This window comes from Scophthalmus maximus, chromosome 2 (genome assembly GCF_022379125.1).
Source record: "Scophthalmus maximus strain ysfricsl-2021 chromosome 2, ASM2237912v1, whole genome shotgun sequence".
NCBI classification, from domain to species: Eukaryota; Metazoa; Chordata; class Actinopteri; order Pleuronectiformes; family Scophthalmidae; genus Scophthalmus; species Scophthalmus maximus.
The window spans coordinates 29,541,289-29,565,360 of record NC_061516.1 but is presented as its reverse complement, the minus strand read 5'-3'; the positions used below and the strand labels follow the sequence as shown (position 1 = coordinate 29,565,360).

The 24,072-nt window shown below is 42.7% G+C and overlaps 3 protein-coding genes, 1 long non-coding RNA gene and 7 other non-coding genes across 11 annotated transcripts; 1 reads left to right on the top strand and 10 right to left on the bottom strand.

Moving 5' to 3' along the window:
- Window positions 1-110: 110 nt before the first annotated feature.
- arl2 (ADP-ribosylation factor-like 2) lies at window positions 111-4,057 on the top strand. Its single transcript, XM_035624351.2, has 5 exons — window positions 111-531; window positions 813-923; window positions 1,697-1,859; window positions 3,017-3,097; window positions 3,237-4,057. The coding sequence occupies exons 1-5, from the start codon at window positions 467-469 to the stop codon at window positions 3,369-3,371; spliced, it is 555 nt and encodes a 184-aa protein (XP_035480244.1). The 5' UTR covers window positions 111-466; the 3' UTR covers window positions 3,372-4,057.
- Window positions 4,058-4,886: 829 nt separating this feature from the next.
- LOC118300173 lies at window positions 4,887-9,297 on the bottom strand. The gene is made up of 13 exons (XR_004790048.2): window positions 9,199-9,297; window positions 8,557-8,593; window positions 8,244-8,287; window positions 7,800-7,851; window positions 7,577-7,613; window positions 7,158-7,202; window positions 6,866-6,915; window positions 6,607-6,659; window positions 5,937-5,984; window positions 5,692-5,758; window positions 5,444-5,509; window positions 5,236-5,270; window positions 4,887-5,058 (listed from the first exon to the last, which is right to left on the bottom strand). It is a non-coding gene; the product is annotated as an uncharacterized LOC118300173 (long non-coding RNA).
- LOC118301650 lies at window positions 5,139-5,208 on the bottom strand. Its single transcript, XR_004790340.1, has one exon. It is a non-coding gene; the product is annotated as a small nucleolar RNA SNORD31 (small nucleolar RNA).
- Window positions 5,336-5,410, bottom strand: LOC118301651. Its single transcript, XR_004790341.1, has one exon. It is a non-coding gene; the product is annotated as a small nucleolar RNA SNORD31 (small nucleolar RNA).
- On the bottom strand, window positions 5,577-5,650 carry LOC118301653. Its single transcript, XR_004790343.1, has one exon. It is a non-coding gene; the product is annotated as a small nucleolar RNA SNORD31 (small nucleolar RNA).
- LOC118301652 lies at window positions 5,826-5,901 on the bottom strand. Its single transcript, XR_004790342.1, has one exon. It is a non-coding gene; the product is annotated as a small nucleolar RNA SNORD31 (small nucleolar RNA).
- LOC118301654 lies at window positions 6,135-6,258 on the bottom strand. Its single transcript, XR_004790344.1, has one exon. It is a non-coding gene; the product is annotated as a small nucleolar RNA SNORD22 (small nucleolar RNA).
- On the bottom strand, window positions 6,737-6,806 carry LOC118301668. The gene has a single exon (XR_004790358.1). It is a non-coding gene; the product is annotated as a small nucleolar RNA SNORD30 (small nucleolar RNA).
- On the bottom strand, window positions 7,046-7,109 carry LOC118301667. Its single transcript, XR_004790357.1, has one exon. It is a non-coding gene; the product is annotated as a small nucleolar RNA SNORD29 (small nucleolar RNA).
- A 1,342-nt stretch (window positions 9,298-10,639) lies between the features above and the next one.
- sb:cb1058 (uncharacterized protein LOC394209 homolog) lies at window positions 10,640-15,792 on the bottom strand. The gene is made up of 3 exons (XM_035624347.2): window positions 15,566-15,792; window positions 13,390-14,194; window positions 10,640-12,010 (listed from the first exon to the last, which is right to left on the bottom strand). Exons 2-3 carry the CDS (start codon window positions 14,092-14,094, stop codon window positions 11,861-11,863), a joined length of 855 nt encoding a protein of 284 aa, XP_035480240.1. The 5' UTR covers window positions 14,095-14,194; window positions 15,566-15,792; the 3' UTR covers window positions 10,640-11,860.
- Window positions 15,793-18,347: 2,555 nt separating this feature from the next.
- Window positions 18,348-24,022, bottom strand: b3gat3 (beta-1,3-glucuronyltransferase 3 (glucuronosyltransferase I)). The gene is made up of 8 exons (XM_035624346.2): window positions 23,848-24,022; window positions 23,344-23,446; window positions 22,979-23,159; window positions 22,715-22,898; window positions 22,441-22,602; window positions 22,095-22,181; window positions 20,184-20,387; window positions 18,348-20,038 (listed from the first exon to the last, which is right to left on the bottom strand). The coding sequence occupies exons 2-8, from the start codon at window positions 23,435-23,437 to the stop codon at window positions 19,940-19,942; spliced, it is 1,011 nt and encodes a 336-aa protein (XP_035480239.1). The 5' UTR covers window positions 23,438-23,446; window positions 23,848-24,022; the 3' UTR covers window positions 18,348-19,939.
- Window positions 24,023-24,072: the final 50 nt, after the last annotated feature.

The following is a 24,072-nucleotide window of genomic DNA, read 5'->3' as shown; positions in this document are numbered from 1 at the left end:
GTTGTGGTCTCTCCAACATATAATTAAATTTGTCTTAACTGTATAATTGTATCCTGCATGTATTCCGTTTTCATTTTTTGCAGATACATTCGTCTATAGTCCTTTACTTTTGGGAAACAAGCTTTGACAGACAGAACATCTTGCTCAAATTGAATGTCGAATTCCCATAACAGACAGTAGGGGGCGTCGAACACACACAAACCCAACTAGCCGGGCGTCAGCAGCACGGCCACACCTCAAAAGGGTCACCTGACCAATCAGCCAGCCTGGAACATTTACCACAACCAATCAGCGTCCACGCGTCACCATACTGACCAATCGGAGGCTATGTGAGGCGGGATTAGAATTACAGTCGCTTCCTACATTTCTATGCTACTTCTGGCTCACCAGTATCTTTCATATTAAACCCGGCATATCTGTAAAAGTATTAGTTATCACGACCGCAGCGGAACGGGACAGCTCCGCGATGGGTTTCCTGACGATTTTGAAGAAGATGAAGCAGAAGGAGCGGGAGATGAGGCTTCTGATGTTGTATCCTGTCTGTAACGGTTTATTAGCTTAGCCGCGTCATAAAGTAGCATCCATGCACTGGCGCCAGCACAACGTCACCTGCGTCAGTAACCTAAGAAACACCAGTGGCGTATTTAGATAACAACACGCTTATAGGCTTGTGCCGTTTGTCTGTTGTACGTTCTGCGCTGTGTCATGCTACCTTGCTAGCTGAGTGAACTGATCGCGGGGACACGGTGAAGATCGCGCCGTTGAACTGTGCGATCGCCGGGTGAGTTTATTCCTTGACGCGGCTCGTGCAGAGGTCTGGACAACGCGGGGAAGACCACCATCCTGAAGAAGTTCAACGGCGAGGACGTCAGCACCATCTCCCCAACCCTGGGCTTCAACATCAAAACACTGGAGCACAAAGGGTAACGCCTCCACAGCCTCCCACACTGCACACACTGCACTGCACTTCACTGTACAGTGGACAGGAGAGGATTCAGAGCAGAACCGGTTCTTTCTTCTTCTTCAAGATGCGTGCATTATTCCCTGGGAATTGGTGAAAATGTCAAAAGAGTAATCCTGCAGACAAACCAACTCTGAATGTTTGGGCGCATTGTCCTAATGGGACAATGAAAACGAGACCAATCAGACGCTTAATGGCTATTTTCATGATCGATTAATCTGTTGATTATTTTCTCGATGAATCGATTAGTTGATTGGTCAATAAAATGGTGAAAAGTGTCGATTGTGTTTCCCAAACCCCCAGATGTTTTGTTTTTTGCAGAGAAACCGGACATTTTCACATTTAAGAAGCTGAAATCAGAGAATTTTGACTTTTTTTCCAGAAAAAATACTTTAACCGATTAATTGATTATCAAAATACTTGGCGATTAATTTAGTAATCGATTAACTGTTGCAGCTCTAATGGATATGGATCGCAACATCTTAAGTGCCTGAACGTTTTGCACATTATGAGTCAAAATTGATCACTTGACTTCGAGGATAGAGGAACAATATCCCAGTTTGGGATCAGTAAAGTTTATCTATCTATTGTTCTACTTTTTAAAAAATATTTAAAATTAGGAGTCCGTTTCTCCACAGTCCTTTACTTTTTTTTCCCAGCCAGGGCCCATTATCAGGTTGTATTTTATCCAATCTCACTGGTCCCCATGTTCTCCTCTGTCTGTGCGATTTCTAGGTTTAAACTGAATATTTGGGACGTAGGAGGTCAGAAGTCACTGCGTTCCTACTGGAAGAACTACTTTGAGAGCACCGACGGGCTGGTGTGGGTGGTGGACAGTGCAGACAGACTCCGACTGCAGGACTGCCGACAGGAGCTCAGTGCACTGCTGCTGGAGGAGGTATGCTAAATTACACTCGCTGGCGTCGGAGTAAGGTATCTGCAGAACTGTACAAAGCACCGAACTCAGTTCCCCTCAAAAGAGGCAGTTCAGAGTATGAACAAGTCTCATTCACAAAGGTCTTGAACATGTTTTCTTGCCTGCATCGACTGCACAAAGTGTCAACTTTTGTACATGAGTTATTATATTATTATTATGAATTATTTATTTGTTAATTAGGTACGGTGTCCATCAATTTAAGCCCCTTATCTGGGTCCAGTTACTCCTACATAGGACCCCCAGACTGAAAGACACACAAGACACTGGATGATAGTTAAACTGAGCTCTGTGACTTTAAAAGGTATATCATTTACTGACCTCCGACCCCTCGGCCCTGTGTCCCGTTCTGCAACGAGTAGAGGTCCTGTTGATGGATCAACAAGGAATTTCTGTTATGTTTGGCTGCTACTGGCAAAATGTGACAGGAATGTCAGTAAATTACCGTAGGTCTTGTCGTTGGTTTTCCTAAGTTTAACTGGTATGATTGAGAAAAAGCTCTATATAATTTGGTGAACACTGCAGAAGGAAGCTAATGTAATGTAGTGGTTACTTTTTAAAAGCATTACCTTCTAAACATTTACAGAGGTATGGGTGTTATATTTATCTGGCTTGCAGTATCTTCCAGATCGGCGTATTAGGTCTTAAACACTAAAACTGGCAGTCACTGGCTAACAATGCAGACCAGTCTATGGTTAGCTGGTTGGTCAGTGGCATGTTGTCTACATAAGCTGCTTTCAGACTGGCACTGAAGTTGGGACATTTTCCTGAGGGGCTGTATGGGAGACTGAAAATGTTCATTCAGACATTTTTTGGCATTTGTCGTGCCAGCCCCCTAGTAATCTTCCTGGAAAAAGTCAGTGTGAGAAAAGCAGCGGGAGCGCTCTAACAAAGTGCCACCCCTCGTCTGAATGTTCCAGAAACATTCCCGCTGTTGTGAACGTGTCCGTCTGGTACAATCCCCTGCTGCTCTTCATATTGTGATTAGCAAACTACAGATAACTAATCAGACTCAATTCTCCCGACATTTTCCTGAGTTCCAGTCTAAAAACGGCTAAATTACAAAGTGACATCTCCATAAATATGACAGAAAAAAAAACCTTGTCTTGTCCTCCCTGCAGAGGTTAGCTGGTGCAACACTTTTGGTTTTTGCCAACAAACAGGATTTACCAGGATCCCTGTCAAAAGAGGCGATACGAGAGGTGAGATTTACACTCATCACACCAATTCCACTAATGTAATGAATTACTGTCTTAGTGGGGCTTTTTCATTGTCATATTACACTTGAATTGTGTACAGGTAGCTCATCACTATCTATGTTCTCTGTATTTGTTCCTGCAGGCATTGGCTCTGGATGAGATTAAAAGTCATCACTGGTGTATCATTGGTTGCAGTGCGGTGACGGGAGAGAATCTGTTAACCGGCGTGGACTGGCTATTAGACGATATTGCCGCGAGGATCTTCACTGCAGACTGAGTGTTGGTGTTTTTATCATGCGCACAAACAGAAGCCTTTTGTTTGACTCCTGAATACCTACTGGACTATAAAGAACTGAAATGTAAATAATTTTGTTTCATGAGGTAATTTGGTCAGCAGGCCTACAGGGGTGTATTCCAGAAAGCAGGTTTTGCTTAAACTGAGTTTTTTTTTAATCCTGAAAAGAGGGAAACTCTGGGTTTTCTGTTCTAGAAACCAAGTGAAGTTAAACTTTAGGTCGGTTACCATGGTAACTGACTGAACCAAACTTGGCAGGTTTTCTTTGTTTTTTATGCAGTTTCTCCTTATCCCCTCCCCTTTTCTGAACCCGGTCTAGCTGTCAAAAAATAAGGTCTCCTTTCCTTGTCGACCTGATCGATATGGAAGTAGAATTAATTCAGTAGCCTCACGTCGAGAGATGTTAACCGTATAAATGCTTTCATTCCCTGACAACTTCTTAGTAGAAATTTACTGTTTCTCTCAGAATCATCGCGTATCTGAACAATATTCTCCCGCTTTATTTCCAGCATTTTAATTTCAGAGGCATCCTCCAACCAGAGCAAATTGTTTGCATTGCCCCTATTTTTTTTTTTTTTTAAACTAGGGGAGTTTTCTGTACAAGTTGGAAAAAACTGATATTTCCTTTGTTTAATGTGTGAAATCTAATTAAAACATGCTTTAAATTATCTGCACTATTCATTTTCAGCTGCAGCCAAATGTACTTGTGGGATTGCACTATTAATAATTAACATTGCATGGGTTTCAAAAGTTGAACTCCAGTCTCCTTTGCAAAAAGATAATCACTAACCATTACACCATCACCTCAAAATTTGGCAAAGAAAATATGGACTCTTATTGAAGCTCCATTGATGACGTTATAGGGCGGCCACTCGTCTCCCCCAAGTGAACTACATGCATGACCACTCAACTTCTTTTTGCAGAATGTTGACCCATATGTTTGACACGTGAATCTCAGATCAGACATTCTGGAGCTTGTGCGCATCTTTGTGCAATGTAACATTTCTTCTGACTCAAATTTTAATCAAGGACTCAAGTTTGTCTGTAGTCGATGTACTTTCTGGTTGCGTAAACCTGGATGTATGACTACTTTTGTAGTTTCATCTTTACTCTTAATGAGAATACAGCTTCACTGCCTGAAAATACCAAAGTACTCACTGAAGAGTGATAGCAAGCTGAGTACCAATGTCACCAAGTAAGAATAATTTGATGAGTTTATAGTCTGAAAAACTGTAATATATCAGAGCAAATTTAGACTTCTCGCATCTCAGTTGTGACAAGATTCTCAAACCGAGCAATGATAAAATTTCTATTTAGGTGGCAGTAGTAGACAATGAAATAGCATTACCATAGCTCACAATTTCAATTCTTCTAGTGTCCTTACACGCCAGAGTGCAAATTAAAACTAAGGACTTAACTCGATGAGATTAAAATTACACAAGTTCAAACCTATTTGTTTATACAGCCCTTGGCTAGCAAGAAAAATTCAAAAAGCTCTTGTAGCTGAATTTATTTTTATTTCAAGTACAGAATAAGTTATGTTAAATTAAGATGTACAATGTTATCAAAGCATTCGCAACCATCTCTAGAGGAATTTTGTTAACAGCAGCAATCTTGGTTGAACACAACTGACGGATCTTCATGACGACGCCATTGTTCTGTCCTGACTCTGCAACATAAGACAACTTGAATTAAACAGGGACACAAAAACCTTTACATAATTAACTGAAATGTAAGCTTTATGTTTTGATCAGAGGGGATACCAATCAGTCATGAATTATCAGACTGGGGCGGTAATAAGAAACTCATCACTTCTGAATAACCTTTTTAAAAACTTAATTCTTACCATGCACTTGCAAGCAGTCATTCTCCTGAAGAATTCTGAAACATAACAAAACACTTCGTCAAATAAACCCAAACAAAAGAACCACACTAGCTTTAAAGTCTTGTGATCAGAGGGGATACCAATCAGTCATGAATTCTCAGACTGGGGCGGTAATAAGGAAATCATCACTTCAGCTCTTAGATTCAAAAGGTTTGTGCTACATACTCACCAATACAAGCAGACTGGCCACGACACTGCCTAACCTGGGAGCAGAAGTCAGACAGGATCTCACAACCTGCAACAAGTGAAAAGGATCAGTTGATCTGGCTTCAACAATGCAAATGACAAGGATGTTGTTCAGTTACAATCAGAGGGGATACCAATCAGTCATGAATTCTCAGACTGGGGCGGTAATAAGGAAATCATCACTTCAGCTTTTAGACTTTAAGATTCAAAAGGTTTGTGGTACATACTCACCAATACAAGTAGACTGGCCACGACACTGCCTAACCTGGGGACCAGAAGTCAGATGGGATCTCACAACCTGCAACAAGTGAAAAGGATCAGTTGATCTGGCTTCGACAATGTGAATGACAAGAATATTGTTTCAGTTGCGATCAGAGGGGATACCAATCAGTCATGAATTCTCAGACTGGGGCGGTAATAAGAAACTCATCACCTCCACTTCATGATCTGTGACAGCACTAAGATAAGATGCCTACCTGAACTCTGGAGCGAGCTCAGTCAAGCCCAAAGACTCCTCAGTCAACCTAAAATGTAGAGAAAAAAGATTCATTCAAATGACTGCTGTATACAGAATTACTGTCACTCATAAATAAAGTCTAATGTTACATGTAGTTGTTAACATCTGATTTAAACAACCAGAAAACATCCTTCTGTCACCCCACATTAAACTAGTTTCCAGTCAGACAGTTGGTAACCCCAACGGGTCATCCCCTTATTGCCAGGGCAACACCAGTGGGTCCACCTTTTCAGGTCTGGCATTGACAAGGCGTAAGACATGTGCGAGTGTCATCATGTAGGAAACGGGGTGTGACACGGTCAACTAGTTTGACACCTAGGACTGCATACGTCTTGATCTTATGCATGCGATTTGGGTTTATTACACAAGAGGTTTACAATTTGAACATTAAATGTTATGATCACAAGTTTGAAGTGTCCTATAATCGTCCTGGCCTTTAGAGACCCCTCCTTAATGTGCTTATGCATGCATTTAAATATATGCCAAGTCTTTGCAGATATGCTCACAAGTACAAATGTATTTTTCTACATGGTTCAAGTTCTATTGCCCACCCGACTTGTTTTAAGACTGGTGTGAGAAACTACTTTCCATTAAACACATTTCAGTTAATGCCCAGAGGATGGACTCACCTGGCTGGACACCGTTTGAGAGAAGACGGCATATTCCAAAGCCAGTAGAGTATCTGTAAGAGAATATGTAGTGTAAGGATCGGGCAGAAAATTGTGAAAGGTTTTATGCTACAAAAAAGTTGACCTTCACAGAAGTCAGTAATTGAATTTCTCAACAGGAGTTCAGACGAACGAGATTCCAAATGTATATCATCACTTTCAGCAGGTCTGGGAATAAAGGCTCTGTAATGTTTCCATGGTTGCAGTCTTAACATCTTACCTTCAGCTAGAAGCACCGCAATCTCTTTGCTGAAGCAGTCAATGAATCATCTGTTGATCAAAGATTACATTCAATTACTAAGTTGTTCAACATCTCCTAATCAAAAAGCAACCACATGTCACAAAACGATTAATTTATGAAGAAGTCAAAGTTTACAGCTGTAAGTTGTAAATGGATGCAGTTGCTCAGAAGTTCATGTCGTTTCACATTGGATCAAAGTGAGCTAAGTTCATCATCACAGCAACTGCATTGTCAAAGGGGTAAATCCATAAGCTTTAAAATATTAATATACCTTGAGACTTCAATAGGTGACTTCGAGTAGCCAGTCAAAAAGGCCCTGAAAGACAAATCGTTTGTTCAGCAGAGGTCAACAGAAACCTTTTGTGGCACGTTTAAGATTCAAATGTTTGATCAGTGCTTTGGTGACAAACTGCCATGTGACATTAGTCGTCCAGGTATTTGATGGGTATTACCCCATTTCATCCTTTCAAACAGTCAGAAACACCCTGCCATTGACTTAACACACGGGAATATTTTTACTGGCCAGCGTTGGTACTGAAACTAAGGCTACATTCACATTACCATGTTTTAAAGAGTAGCCTGTACACTGGTGGGCTGAAAGTAGCAAATTGTGTTCATAATCTTATGAGATACACTGCAGGAAAGGCATTTCTGATCAACTCAATTACTTATACCGGTGTAAATACTTACATATTGAGATGCTGGGGTAGCTTCCTTCTTCAAACTCCTATCGAGTAGAGAAATACCAGTAAGAAAACTGCATGCTTAAAAATCAAGACAGTTCTACATCGACGGAGGGCAGTCAGATTATAGGATGACATCACTTGAATCAGGCATATGCTTGTCATTAATAAAAATCATCATGTTTTTTTAAACAAGTGTAAGCTCTTAATAAAACTAGTCTACTACTCACCTCAGTGAATGTTCTGGTCGCTTTGCTCAGTGGTAATACACCGCAGACCAACCTACAAAAGGAAATCTCGGGTTAGCAAGGAGTTTGAGAATCAGTGCTTTAACATGCCCCGGTCAAAAATATGCTTTTTGAAAATACAGCAGGGCCTTAAGGAATCTTCTACAATAAACTTCAGTCCAACTCAGTGCCATCATTTGTATTAATACACCCGAGGGACAAAATGGCTTTAACCTTACAGCTTTTTAAAGCATGTGATTTTAGCCAGTGTCCACATTAGAAGCCCGTGTGCTACTCAGAATCTGGTAAAGGGGTATCTTCAAAGGCAGATTCAGTAAGAGAGAGTTCAGTTTATCATCACAGCAGCACACAGAGCTCATGCACAACCACAGCCAATTACAGGCTCATCTGTAATAAAGTTGGGGGTAAAAAACTAACGCCATTTACCCAATGAGTGTTCTGCGGTGAGGCTTGCCCCAATCTTCTCACACCTGGAGATGGAACCAAAAAAACAGGAAATTAGCTCTGTATAGTTAGTGCATTTTCACATCCAATCAAAAGAAAGCAGCTTCATGCTCCTCAGAATTTGATATTAAGTTTCCTCAAAAAGATTCAGTGAGAGAGTTCAAATAGTACATCACTGAAGCATGAGGTTTCAATGATGGGCCTCCGCGTCGTCAGACCACACAGACATGGTTAGTCACATACAACACCAAGACATGGCCAATTCTTCAAAACGTGACAATCGTGGAAACATTACCTTTGCAGCAGGTAGTGGCTCGCGGATCGTTCTCCATCTAGAAAAGACAAAGAGAAGAGAAGACGTTGCTTTAGTCGGATGTAGCTAGCAGCTAGCCGCTAGCATGCCTCTGCGCGGCCAACACGTGACCGCTCCACGCAACGTGCTCAGGTTGGCACGAGTCGGTAAAATATATATTCACACATTTAAGAAGCGTCTCACGTCAGATATATAAATGTACAATCACAGTCATTCAGTACAGGTCTGTGAGTATCATCATTGAGAGACACTTCTAGCAGTCACGCCGGACAAGCGGCCATTTCATAAGAGCCTTGCGTGAGTTCACCTGGTATTTTACAACCAATAGTCAATGCAGCATTAATTGCATACGGTTTCATGCGTGTGAATAACGTTTATCAGACGACTTTAACACGTTTAACCGACGGATGGGTACGGATTGAGGCGAGCGCTGGTCGGTGCTGCAACCAGGCTCTGTGCCAAAGTCAAGCTAGGACACCGTCTTTTAAATAAGACGAACATAAAGTCTTGACTTCCATACATAGTACTTGCAAAACAATATTAAAACAACAGTACGCGCTTGACAAAAGTAAAACCTTCCAATTGCACGAGTGTTCTCAAGCGTAACCGTGGACTAGTTCTTACCTCGACCAGATGAATGAAGGAAGTGAACGAGGCAAACGGTCCCCCTGCTTTTTATGTCCCTTCTGGGAGACTCCTCCCATCCGGTTAGCCAGGACGGAAACCACGCTGACATTTTCTACGAGCGACATGTAACTTTGAAGAAAATTTAACTCAAGAAAGAAAAAAATGATTATACTATTTTACAATCATTTTATCAACTCGGCGTTTTTCAAAGCGAAAAACGTGGTTGCTTGAAGACACATTTTAAGAAAGCGTAAAGAAACGTCTTTCCTACGTCACTTCCGTCAAGAAAAAGTAGTATACTTTCACACCCACAAGATGGCAGCCATGGCGTTTCCCCTGGCGTAGTTGTACCAGTTTTCAAAATAAAGGCAAATATGCCTGTAATGTATAGCATCAGCGTTAAGAAAAACTAATTCTCAGAGGCATATTAATCTTGACAGTAGCTGTCTGGGCAATTCTGGCCACTTTCAAGTTGTTGCTCGATTTTTTTCATGAACAAAAAGGAATGGGACTTTTATTGTTTGTTTTGCATTTTGTGGATGTGGAATTTAAGATGAGATGAGATGTTCCTTTATTCGTCCCACAATGGGGAAATTTGTTTGTCACAGCAGCACAGTGGACAGAATATAGGAGAAATAGCAGAATAGAAAGAAATTTACAGGAATTTCTTTTTTTAAAACAGTATGTATGTACAAAATATAACAAAATGTAAAAATATAAATAATATGTACAGAGCCGTAGCAATAGTTGCACATGGGGAATAAATATGAATATTGCACGGTTGTTGAGTCCTGTGTGTGTGTGTGTGTGTGTGTTTTCTATTGGGAGCAGTGCTGGTTGGTCTGGACTGGTCTCACAGCAGCAGGAAGGAAGGACCTGCGATACCGCTCCTTCACACACTTAGGGTGAAGGAGCCGGTCGCTGAAGGAGCTGTTCAGTGCAGAGACAGTGTCCTGCATGGGGTGGGAGTCATTGTCCATCACTGATGACAGCTTTGCTACCATCCTCCTCTCTCCCACCACCTGCACTGTGTCCAAGGGGCATCCTAGGACAGAGCTGGCCTTCCTGATCAGTCTGTCTAGTCTCCTCCTGTCAACTGTTGAGATGCTGCTGTTCCAGCAGACCACTCCATAGAAAATGGTTGATGCCACCACAGAATTTGGCGAGAAGCAAGATCAGAGTGTTACTATGAAAATGAAATTACAACCAGTAGAATAAATTCACTCTTTATTTAATGTAATGTATAACTCTGAGGAATTCTTGTTATGGTTCAGAACTTCGGAGACTGTGATTGGAATAAAAACATTTTTTTATACATTTTATTAACATAAACTTCTATGATAATGAGAAGTTATCTTCTGTGACTCAGTCTATTGGGCTGGACTCTATGGCCTTCTAAGTACATTGAGGTCATATAAAAAAAACCAAATACATATAGCAGGATATTACAGCAGGTTTATTATAAACAGGATTGTTTTACATTTTAACAATGGTCAGTCATTAACATTCTTAAATACTATTTGAGATGTAAGGTAGGTGGGATTTTCAAATTACAAAAATAAACCTTGAAGCACAGCTTCGATCAAACAAACAAAAGGCAGGACATGATGTCGCTGTGTTTAGTACAAGCTCATAACTGGGTTATAAAAACAGTTTCTCTATCTTTCTCTTTCTCAAACACACCCATGCAAACACTCACCTGTCTTGTTCAATCAAGTTAAATAACCTTCACCAGAACACAAATAGGGATGAACTTTATCCCATGAGGAAGTCAAACACTTATCTCTCTCACACACACACACACACACATACACACACACACAGAGAGAGAGAGAGAGAGAGGAACAACCTTTGTTAAGATGGGTTAAACCTGGTAAAATGGCAGTTTCCACACAAATCTTACAAATTTGTGTTTTAATGTGAGTCACCATGACAGTTTCTAGATGCGGACTAGTCGGGTGCATTTGCGTCTGTTAGTCCTCCTCTCATTAACTATAGCTGATTACTGATTAGGTGCCAGGCAGCAATAAATGACACTGATTACCATAGGGGATTGACATTAGAACAAAGGTCCACTGATCAGTCATCGCTACTCTGGAAATGTTTCCGTTCCTTTTCGCTGACACATCAACACGTCACCCGTTTCATAGTGTTCAAACCAAAGGAAGCGGAGATCATTTGTTCTCCGAGCTCTTGCAAGTGGACTGGATGCAAAGTGTTAAGACATTCTTATACCACTAACTAAAATTAGCAACATGGAAGAGGGAAACCAGAATAAGCTGAACTCAGTCACGTAAAGACTGGACCTAAAAATTCCAACCAGTCCCATTGACGTCAATGTAAAATCAACATCTTGGCTCCCCCAGCTCCTAAGGTAAAACTGATCATCTGCAATCTGTGTGCAAACTAATTAGCACCATCATATAAAAAGGCAGTAAACTTTATGTTGTGCAATTAAGACTCAGCAACTACCATGAATAATTAATGTTTCTGAGGCCTAATGCATGACTCAACCACACAATGTGGCTCTGAAAGTCCCATGTGATGGCACAGTCATAGAGCCGGGGATGTCCATCACAAATTCAGCATAATTATGATTTGAACAAAGTATATTATTAGAAAGGGGCTTGGTTCTGTCGTCCATTCATGGTCTCCAGTACTACCGAAACTCAGCCAACACAGAGCTATGCTGGTACATCTTATTTAACGAAGGGGAAGGCGGCGAGGGCGATGTCTCGGGTGTGAGCGTGACACTGTAGAGGTTGGTGATGAAAGCCTCCCAGCCACGGCGAAATGCCCGGTCCAAGGCCTGATGGGAAGAAGAGGGAAGAAGGTTAATGAGGTCCGAAATACAGCAACAAGGTTCACCGGGAAATCTTTGTCGCATATGAATCAGAAGTGTGAGCAAATAACCCATTTATTCAGTCACACGGCATCACTATTGTTTTGTCTGTGTTTAAGAGAAACATGACGAGTATATAATCACGTTAGCATCTCTATGTGGCTGTGGTGCTTTGAGCTAAATGCTTGCAGCTTTATTTACTATCGGGGTTATGTGTTTTTACATAACTATTTAGTCATAAACCAATGCACAAAAATTTGATTTGATTGATTGATTAATGATCCATGTTGTTAGTTGCACTAAAGTGGTCGACCTGGCCATCACGATGGTCTTTTCTGTAAAGATGTCATCCCTCTCTTTTTCTCTGTAACACTGTGCATTACAGTTCTGTGTTTTCTTAACAATACAACCACACAATTTTCTTTTTGAGTTTCCTGGAAATAACTAGTTTTACTACTTATTATGAGGGAAAAGTTGTGGGATTCTTATTTTAGTTTAGGTTCTGTTACTTAATTCAGTAATCAAGTGACCAGTGGGCCAGTGGCAGTTCCACAGTAAAAACTGTTTATAGATCTAAATATGCAAAACTATTGGTGTAGTATATGCGCGAAAAGAAAAAAGAAAAAATACAACATTCTACAACATCGACACTCGCCCATAAACACAGAAACTACTGTTCTGCAGACAAACTCAGTGACTGTCGTTTTAATCTAGCAGGAGGTCAGACCGCGAGGCCCGGGGGCGGAGCTGATTGGTTAAGAGCGTTGGAATGTTTTCACGGTGTGGGTTTAGTAGGTGGGTCGCCGATGCTGCATTTCGTTCCGCTGATCAAAGGACGTGACACGGGAGGCACAGGAATGTCCCCTCTGTGCATGTGTGAAGGTGGGAGGGGAAGATCTCAAGGAACGCTTGTATCAGGCGGAGGTACTTATGGCACATGTTTCACCGCTGACTGGATTTTCATGCCAATTTAGCACGACGTGAAGGAAAAATCCCTCGAGGGGAGGTCGCTTAATATGTTGGTGACGTGCACCGGTGGCTGCTGTACCTTGACCCTGGCCGCAGTCTATTATTAAGGTGATACGATGGTTTCCATGGCGACCAATAGCCCAGTGTGCGTTGTGTGGAAGATGGCTGAAGGAGCACTTTGCCCGCTGGTCCACAACCTCTGTGGCCTTGATTATGTAACTTTCAGGTGATTCAAGTTTAACCAGATGAGGGCTCGTGGCTTAACATGGAATTTATGTAAATGTGAGATTCCGAAAGCATAAGTTAATAAGGTTGTTCTGCAATATGCTGAAAACAAATTGATAGAAACAATGTCACTTTTGTCTGTTTTCCCTCACCTTGCGGTAATTCTTCATCGTGGTCCTCTTCACCACCTTCATCCCCTCCTCCTGCTCTCTCTTCATCCTCCTCTCCTCCTCTCCCTCCTCTTCCCTCCCCCTCTTCTTGTCTCTGATGAGGACCTGGTCGTCCTCATCCTCCCGGACCGGGAAGTGCACAAGCACAGGCTCCTTCCCTCTTCCCGCCTTCTCATTGTCTTCCCCCATCTTCTTCAGTTTCTCCATCTCTACTTCAGTCATCACCCCGGTGCCCTCCTGGCCATGGGGTTCGGCCGGACTCTGCTTGCCCAGGCTGGGTCTCTCGTCTTGGGCAGCATCCTCCTCTATTTTCCCCTCTTTCTGCTTCCTCCTTGAGCTTCTTCTCCACCTGCTGCTGCGGCGGCTGGGCTTCCTGCGCAGGAGAGTCTCGCCATCGTCCTCCATCACCCCTTCATTGAAGTCAAATGCCTCCGTTTCTTCCTTCTCATCTGCCCCAGATTCCTGCACCACATTTGGGGCTGGGCAACTCACGGTGCTCCTTTCTCTGCTGCCGTCTTCGTTCCCGTTCCCTCTCTCCTCTACTTCATTTCCTCTCACCTCCTCCCCGTCTGCGGCGGTCTCAGGCTCATCAAGGCGACCGTAGAAGCCGCTGGATTTATCCAGAAACTTTGGGGCACGGATGGAGCTCCTGGTTGAGCCTTTCCTGGAGTTCTTGCCAATAGTCATCTTTTCTCTTCCCGCCTTGTTTCTCTTGTAGCTCTTGTGTCCTCTGTTGCACTCTTACCTCTCACCACTCCCCCCCCCACCTCCCTTGTTTTGGTTACCTCTGAAAAAAGAGCAGAGATTAGTTAAATACCATTACATAACCCTGCTCCCCTCTGCATTCTTTGTGTCTCTTTCTTTTACACTCACAATCTTAATTGTTTCATAGCAGCCACGAGGAAAATGTCATACCAATCAAAGTTGAGGAAAGGTGATGGGACCAAAGATGAGAACAACTGACTATCATCTTTTGGTTATAGTGATTAGCATTTCAGCAGGTGTGTGTGTGTGTGTGTGTGTGTGTGTGTGTATGCAAGACTGGAGGTCAGAGTCAATATTGTCAGGGTTGTGATGATAACTGGATGTCAAAGATGAGGACGCAGTGTCCTTGCAGCTGAAGATAAACACACACACACACACACACACACACACACACACACATGCGCACAAAGAGTCAGACTTTGACACCGATTTCACCAGTTGGACACTGAACAGCAGCCAGAATCAACAACTTCATAATGGCCGCGTCTCGTTGGCAGAACTCGACCTAAATGATGTCAGTGAGACGGACGGGATAGAATTGACGAACGTCAACAGCAGTTGAGAGTCAAGTGCACTGGTGAAGGAGGCACCAGTTTCTATGACCGCTGTGACATCATCGATTTCATTGTCGCCAAAAGTGAAACATGCTGTAATGCTTGTACAGTAATAGCCCTCTACACCGTTTCACCCACAGACCTTACATTTTAATTATGCTGCCCCTACTTTTTCCGTATAATCCACTGACAAGACGTATATTTGTTACTGTAGGTTCCTCTTAACTGATTTATGAGTACGACATCAAACATTGTTGAGACAAACGATCCAGACAGCTCCCATATAATGAAATAGTGTAGGAAATGTTACATTTCATTTTGCTTTAACACTAACACAAACAACTCATTTTTTTTAAAAAGACAAAGCTGAAGAATGACTGAGATAACTTCATTCTGGGAATTGATAAAGATATTCAAGTGAGAGCGTGTCAATCAAACTTTACACTGTCTGCCATTGGTTCATGTTACGAATTGTAGATGAAGATGAATATAGCTACACCTGAGGTGAAAGAGTAAAAGAAGAGTGAATGAAGAAGGATGAGGCGGAGACCAGCAGAGCCACACGATGTCGAGAATGTAGGCGAGGAAGACCACATGATTAAAAGAGCAGTAAGCAAATTGCCACTGCGGAAAATTTGAGAAACAATACAGGGAAGAAGGAGAAGAGATGAATCAAACATCCGGCCATTTATTGCGAGAGGAAGCGAGGGAGCTGTGATGTAAACACTGGATTCTTTTCTGCCATTCCGTTCATTTAGACACATTACATGAATGATGTCATAGTGTAGCAATGATGTAGCAAAATGAAGATAACTTAGATAAAGAGGTGCAAGTCTTACCTGATGTCTTGCTGTTGTCCCCTTCCCCACAGTGTGAGTTAGTGTGTGTCGGCACTGGTGAGCAATACCTCCTGTGTGGGGGACTGTGTGTGTGTGTGTGTGTGTGTGTGTGTGTGTGTGTGTGAGAGAGAGAGTCTGAGCGAATGACTGAGGCCAGGGAGCTTGGGATACTCCCCTAACGCACAACGACTCAAGTCCACCTTGCCCGAACCTGCCACTTCTGTCATCAAAACACACACACACACACACACACACACACACACACACACACACACACACACACGCAGTGACAACTCTCTCTTTTTTCTTCTTCTGACTCTTTCTGCTTAACCACACACCTCTTGTTCTTCTTGTTCTTGTTCTTCTTTATCTGATCCTCATACGCACACCGGCTTAAAGTTATGAAATCTGTAACGCAAGCAAGACACAAAGTGACAAATATACTCCTGCCTACACACCCGTGTACACACAAACAGGTGGACTCAAAAAGGAAATTTGGAATGACTCAACTCACGCATCCATCATTCCACCCGGAAACATACAGCCCCGCTCTGATACCGGCAGCCATCAGTCATTAACCAGGAAAGTCCTCCGAGATAAACCTGCAGCGCACCGCTGACGTGACTTCAACGCTCTCAGCGCGACGTGAAGGTCAGAGTTTGAGCGTTCAACCACCTTCAACGCACACATAGACAATGGGACAGTAACACTGTTCAGTGTCTTGTACAATATAACAGGTGGTCGTTTTCACTTTGTAGCTGAAAGGAAAGGACATGAAAGTGGTCAACTGTATTTAATAGATGCAACTGACTTTACATAACAACACTATATAACTTTGAATGATTTTTTCCTTGACTTAGGATGAGTTTTCCTATTAGTTACACTCATTCATACACCTCTTAGTGGCATGTTCCAAGTCCTTTGGAAGTCAATACTTCCTGAACTATGGTGTTTCTAATATTTATTCGGAGTTAAAAACTAAATTAATAACATCAGTGTATCTAAGAACGTATGGAACCCAAGTTCAAAATGGCTGCCACTGAACCAAAGGTCAACCGCCTTCTAATCATATCCACCGATGTGTCTAAAACACTACTCTTCACTGATACTCAGTTAGTTCTATCCTCATGGAAAGAATGGGCGTATACAGATCAAATGAACGAGCTGGGCCAGTGTGTGTTATCTCACTGTTTGGATGTTATACACTGGGTCTGGGTGGGACAGGGAGCGGGAGTTACTCACCTGTGTCAGTGTGTGTGCATGTGTGTAAAAAACACACACACACACACACACACACACACACACATCTTCTTGTACATGCGCACACATGTATACTGTTTAACTGTGAAGACACACCAACATCTGGACGGACACACACAGACACACACATATTAATGAAGTGTGACCTGTTATGTATGAATGACAGCATGACAGGATAGATAAAGACGGTTTAAAAGTTACAGACATGATTTGAACAAGCGACTATTTGAGTAACGTGTGTGTGTGTGTGTCTGAGTGAATCATCATGGATCAAACACGGCATGTGTATAGCTCTCTGACTTCAGCTCTTAGTCACCTCCCTCGGCACATTCATCTTACGAGCCCTGTGCGAGAGTGCGTTGCGTGTTGAGGTAGACTCACACCTCCCTAACACTCCATATATGGTCATTAAGCGGGCGACCTCCCTGCAGGGAGGGCGTAACATCTGCCAATCACAAAGGCCTGTAAAAACCTCTGCTGTGTTGAGGTGGGAGAACCCCCCCGCCCCCCCATGTGGGTAATCACTGCGGACGGTAATGGACCCTGGGAGCAAGTTGCCGTGGTCACTGCCAAGCAGGGACAAGACAAGTCATGCTTTCTGGTAGCTTTAGTGAGACGATTCGATTTGTTGATGTTGATCGATTTTGACGAGACAATCAGACAGAGAGAGGTAAGACTGTCGAGTGTGACACTGCTCCTTCCCATCTCTGCCTCAGGCCGCTGAAATGGATGACAGAGATGGACACGCTCAGACAGAGAACAGGTGTGCTGCTGGCTGGGTTTCAAATAAGGCCGTCGAGACAGACGATCAATGTTATGGCCAAGTAAGCATTTTTATGTTCAACGAGTCTGGCACAGGATCCAAAATGTGTCGCAAGAAAAAAAGGCCATGAATACAGGATAGGGACAAAAAGCAACCAACTGTACGCACAAAAGTTTGACGTGGTCACATTTCAATGTGTTCCTCAATCATTGCCTTATTCTGCTAGTGCTTTAATTTACAGTTTCCCATTATAACAGTAGCCCGTCTTAATGGTTGATCTATAAACCTAAATAATCTGCAAGGGAAGATAACAAGAGAATGTGTGGTTTTAGCAATTTTCATACATTTCAGTATATGGATGAAACTCGAGACAGTGATTCTGGAGAACCTTCATACAGCCAGGATACTCGTTTCTTATCCTCACGTGTAGGTTTTAACCTTTTTCTGCAACTACAAAACAACTCTTATTTTGGCGATTTGGCTCCGTTCATGAGGTCCTCTGACCAAACTCGACACAGACTGTCCCTGAACTCACAAACTACAAGAAGAAAACTAAAAGATATACAACCTTTAAGCACATGGGCTCATATAAAAAAAAAACTTTCAAAATTCACACATATCAAAATGTTAATGGGTTGTGAGCTCGTGTTATGTGCAACATCTGTAGAAGATAGTGTTTTACAAACCTTCAGCTGGAGAAAAATACAATTACAGTCTCATCAGAAGCACTTAAGTTTGAAAAGAGACAAAGACGGAAAATGTTTCACAATAACCAGGTTTATTTTCATGACCGGGGATAGACATGATCACATTATACAATGTAAGGAATATTACAGTAATAAATACATTATACACCAGCAGCGAACCGACTCACAGGCATTAATTATACAGAAGCAGGCCACTAGTTGTTATTTACAGTATCATAAAAGAGAAGGTGAGGAGTGAGCTGTTTTTGAATTTATGTTACTTGCTATTCTTTGATTTCTGAGGATGTCATGAAAGATAATCAGGCGAACACATAGAAGTTTAATTCCTATTTAAAGCTTATTTTTATATATATTCATATAACTCTGACATACAGCTAGTGTAAAGTCCCTGGGATTTCCCCCCCATTGTCTATTTAAGGGGAATTCAAGTCTTTTTCTCTGTGGAACTATAACATGGACGGCGTGTTTCGTATTCTGTTAGTGGATAAAGAATCTATAAAAGCGTCAGTGGTGCTGTTCTCGTAAGTGTAGGTGTGTGTTTCTCAATAGCATCACTAAAAGCATATGCATAGAAGTACTTGTTCGGACTGGTGGTTGTGTTGTGACACTATACGCTCTGAGCACTGGGTGTGGGACCATTGCATCGCCGTATTTGTTATTATATCTGTGTTGCAGCATGGTGCTGTGTTTGTAAAATAGTGTACGTGAGCATAATAAAGACAAGGCAACAACAAGATACTAGGATTGGCTCCCATTTTGTTTGCTTGGCTGCTGCATATGTCATGAATATTGTTTTATGGTTAAAAAAAAAAGGAACCTCAGTAATATCTCTGCCTCACAAAACTTATGATCATGCCTCTGATGGTGATGTTGTTTTTTGACATGTGACTACTAAAAGCATCTATATGCCTCAATATGGACTTAAGGATACTAATCTCACAACAACAACAGAGAACATGCTTGAAGAAATGCTCCATGTCAACTGTGTCTCGGTCAGAAAATCAGTCAAGAGGGTGGTGTTTGAACTGATGAGGCCGAGTACAGACCAGAAACAACTAACAGAGGGAACATGACTCCGCCATAAAAATACAGCTGCCAGGAATTGGTTACACAATCCAGGATGTGCATTGATCACAACATGTAAAATCTTACAAATTATACAAAGTGTGCAAGTCTGTAATAAATAATAAGATTGTTCCTCTAGCTTTAAGCAGTAATGTACTGGTGGTGCTACCGCATGGATTTGCAAAATTTTAGACTGGCGCCCCCATGAGGCAACTGTTGGAACTAATTGTCTGAACTGCTAAATAAAGAGACGTCTATTAAAACAAAGGAAAACCCTGATACGTACACTTACATAAAGTCAGAACAGTTACAACTACACACACTCTTAATCAATATATACAAACATGCACACATTTACTACCTGACACAACAAAACAAACATTCATAACCAGATAAATTTGATCAATTTAAATGTCATCTCAAACAGACGTTTTTCTGTTTTACAGTATTTACAAGGCAGAGTTAAATATGCAGCATTTAACAGCAGAATAGAATTTACACTGTGTGTGTGTGTGTGTGTGTGTGTGTGTGTGTGTGTGTGTGTGTGCGTGTGTGTGTGTGTGTGAGTGATTGTGTTCTTCAGACCTCCACAGCAGGGTCTGATCCCAGTCCCTGAGCCTGCAGAGCCTCCTCTCTCTTCATCTTCGGTTTCTCTGTCCGTGTGTGCCATACCAGCACCTACACACACACACACACACACAAAAAAGGAATGGACATTAAATTAAATACAAAATTCTGCAAGTACCGCAACTGGAAAGTCACTGCACATTTGCTTCCCTAAGCTTTCGCAATAGATGGAGTTTCATAATTTGGTCACTCGTACTTTGGAGCAGTTGTCCGCTTTGGGCTCCAACTCGTCCATGGTAACCAATCCCTGAAGAAAGCTGCTTTCCAGGAAGCCCATTGGTGCCTCTCCATCAAAACAAGCCTCTGGATTGGCCAGGACCACTTTGAGGGACACAGCGAAACCAGCCATGTCCATGGGGAAGGGGCGACTGGGACGCCAGCCGGTATGGAAGCGGACCACCTGAGAAAAAAGAAATCAAAAACACAGATGAGAAATTTGTTGTTGACATTGAAGTGGCTCTGATAAGACATTAAAAGCAACCAACAGCGCTTTAAGAGAAGAGAGTTGCTGATACTGTCAGATTCCTCAGTTGTCAGCTTAAACATGCTGGTTTGTGTAACTGGTGCTTTTATGATTATGTAGTGTCTTTTTGTGGATATATGGAATGTAAGGGGAATATGTGATTACATCTATTTCTTTGGAATGCCAAGATAAGGGTCTCCTGATAACCCCTCACCTCACCTTTTGACCTCTCTAAGTTTTACAACTCACATAGCATATCTTGGATCAACCAGATGTTCCTACTCAAGCCAACTATGGGCCTATAAAGGTAACCCCCAAGAAGAGTCGGGAGGGTTGTCATTTTGGCCGGACACTCTCCAAGTTCTGCAGGGCTTGTAATCGACGCTGGTCTGTTTGTAATAAAACCTTTATATACAATCAAGACGGTGTCGGCGGACTTCTCTTCAATACATCTTCACATCATCGATACTTAGTATACAACAATAACATAACATATGATTTATACAAGTTGTAAGTTGCAAGTGTGATAATCAAAATCTAAAGGAAGTTATGTGAATAGCGTATATAGTTTGTTCTTCTCAACCTTTATTTATAAGGGCATTTATAAGTGTCAGTTTTTCAGTAATTATAAGTATCAGTCAGGTAGAGATTAAAGCAACTGTTATACAACTCCTCTCTCCCCCGATATGTTTACATTACATGTCACTAACCCTGTTTGTGTTTTCTATCTCTCCTAGTGTATCTCTGACCCCAGAGCTGCAGGACCCAAACCCGTCATTATTATTGTTATTATTATTATCACTAACAATAACAACAACATGATTGTAATTTTTTGTTATTATAAGTGTCAGTCTGGTAGAGACTAAAGCAGCGGTTGTACAACTGTCCTCTCTCTCTTCTCTCCTACTGTCTCTCCTCCCACCCTCTTTCGGCCCACCTCTCCTCTCTTCACCATTTCTCTCCTCACCCCAACCGGTCGAGCCAGATGACCGCCCACAACTGAGTCCGGTTCTGTCAGAGATTTATTCCTGTTAAAAGGGAGTTTTGTCTCTCCACCTTTGCCAAGTGCTTTGCTCATTGCTGGATTTGTTGGGTTTTCCCTGTAATATTGTAACATTGACCTCACTATGTTAAGTGCCTTGAGACAATGTATGTTGTGATATGGTGCTATACAAATAAAATTGAATTGAATTGAGAAACCTCAGAAGCAGTAGTTCAACAAATAAAAAAACAAATCTTTACTAAAGATCTACTTAGTACCTTATTCAGGAGTTTTCAATTGCATTTCACAGCCTTCCTCGGCAGATGGGTTAGCTCAGTTACCTCCATGACAACCGAGAACTTTATCTGCTGAGGAAGACTGTGAGATGCAGGATGGACGTTGGATTGAGATTTTTTATTTTTGTTTAATAATCAAACCACATATGAATTGTTTGTAATACATCAAAATGTATTAATGTAAGCAGAATTTTTGTATTTTCAGATTTTTCAATAACTCATCCAGTAGTCACAGAGATCATGATTTTTTGATGCGTCGAATTTGGTCAAAAGATTCCTCATATATTTCACATCTTCGGAATGATCAACACTGGTCATGGTCTGTCAGTTCCACAGTTGACACACTGGAATAAAGAAAGCACGCACCTTTCCTCCTTCAACCACTGGCCTCTCGTATTTCATCCCTCCAACCAGCCCCACTGGCCACACAGAAACTCGCTGGGTGCTCCTCATCTGAGACAAAACAAGAGGACATTTGTCCTTGTTTACTCATGGGATGTTAAAACACACACACACACACACACACACACACACACACACACACACACACACACACACACACACACACACACACACACACACACACACACACACACACACACACACACACACACACACACACACACACACACACACGGTTTCACATCTATAAACTTTGTAGACCTCAATGAAGTCCCTTCTGGGGATTTATAAACACATTTGCATCACCCACCTCTTCAAATATTTGCAGGCTGTACGTGTTGTCATCATCAGCGAAGTAAACCACTCCCTGCTGGCTTTCTCCACCGGGCTGAGCCCTTCTGTCCTCCCTGAGCCACCGTAGACCCTCGTTCCTCTGCTCAACTCCGCGGGGCTTCAGCCAGCTGGGATCGCCCTGTGGTGGAGAATGAGCATCGCGTTTTTGTTTCAAACGAAAGACTACAAAAAAGTGTGGACAGAGCGATGTAATTTTTGTCTCCACAAATCGCTTCTCTGTCTATACCCACCTCCTGGAGTTTGCGGTCTTTGGCAGTGGGCATGTGCAAGTGTGTGTAGGCCAGGCCGCTCTTCACCAGGAGGTCAGACACCAGTGGCGTCTTATGAGGCGAGTCTTCCACCACAATCCAGTGGAGCTGGGGAACATGGAGGAATGTCTGGGACATACGCGTCAGCTCGGCCTTTTGCACCAGCCTGGACAGATGGAAATCAGAGGGAGGGGTGTGTTTGTGTATGAAGGGGGATGTAGGAGGAGATGGGGTCACAAAGGCTACCTCGAGTATGTTGGAGTGATGACAAAGATGGTGGGCGGAGAGGGCTTGACTGCATGTTTCTGAGGTTGTTTGGTTGCCTCCGACTTCCTCATCTGCTCCTGAAGACGGTGCAGCTCCCCCCGCAGCCGAGATATGGTGCGGTCCTTGGGCAGGTCGTGCTCTGTGCAGTCGCAGCGTTGACCTGCAAAAGAAGACGAGCATATCTGAGCATATCATATTTCAGCATATTTCTTAAATTTCAAGTATGTGCCGGTAGCATGGGAGAATTTTGGCAGCGCATAGTGATCCCACGGGTGTTTCCACCGAAAGGTGAGGATGTTCATTTTTCTCCCGACACTCCACCTGTCCGATTGCCGAGCACTCACCCAGCTGCATCAGTGCATAGACGAGGCCCAGGAGGGAGACCATGAAGTAGAGCACGAACACGGTCTTCAGCTTCAGCTTCATCCTTGTTGCCATGGTGACCAGCTGAACGGAGGACAGTGTGAGATATGTCAAACATCACAAGTCACATTGCACTTGTCCAAGGACATTGTTTATTTATTTGTTTATCAGATTCATTCATTTTTGTCGCGAGGCCGTGTGAGATTGTAACCCAGGACTTGATGATATCAACATGTAAAAAAAAAAAAAGAAGCTGTTTCTCATCAGTCACTTTGCAAACTAGCTGAGAGGGACGACTGCACCAATCAGGAGCAGCATCGTGGCTTTGCCAGGCAAAGTGTAAAACGGTTGAGGCCAACGACGAGCTTCGTGTCCGCCGCTCCTCAGAAGGTCGGCTCAAATGAACATGAGGATAGACCAGCGTCAGCTAGGCTACGTTAGCATGACGATTTATTCAGCTCGACTGCCACAGTCAGTGCACTTACCGGCGGCGGGCAATTGGTGGGAGACCGGGACGAGAGGGTCGAACCACGGGCTCAGCTCCTCATGCCATCTCGGACCGACGTGAGCGAGGGCACCTCAGTGCATCACAACATCCATTCATTGGGTTTGGCTAGTTTCACCCCCACAAATGTACCAACAACTTCCGGTTTCGGTGCGACATGGTAAAGGGTCCGCTCAAAACGAGCGCAAGCACTAATGGGTCCACA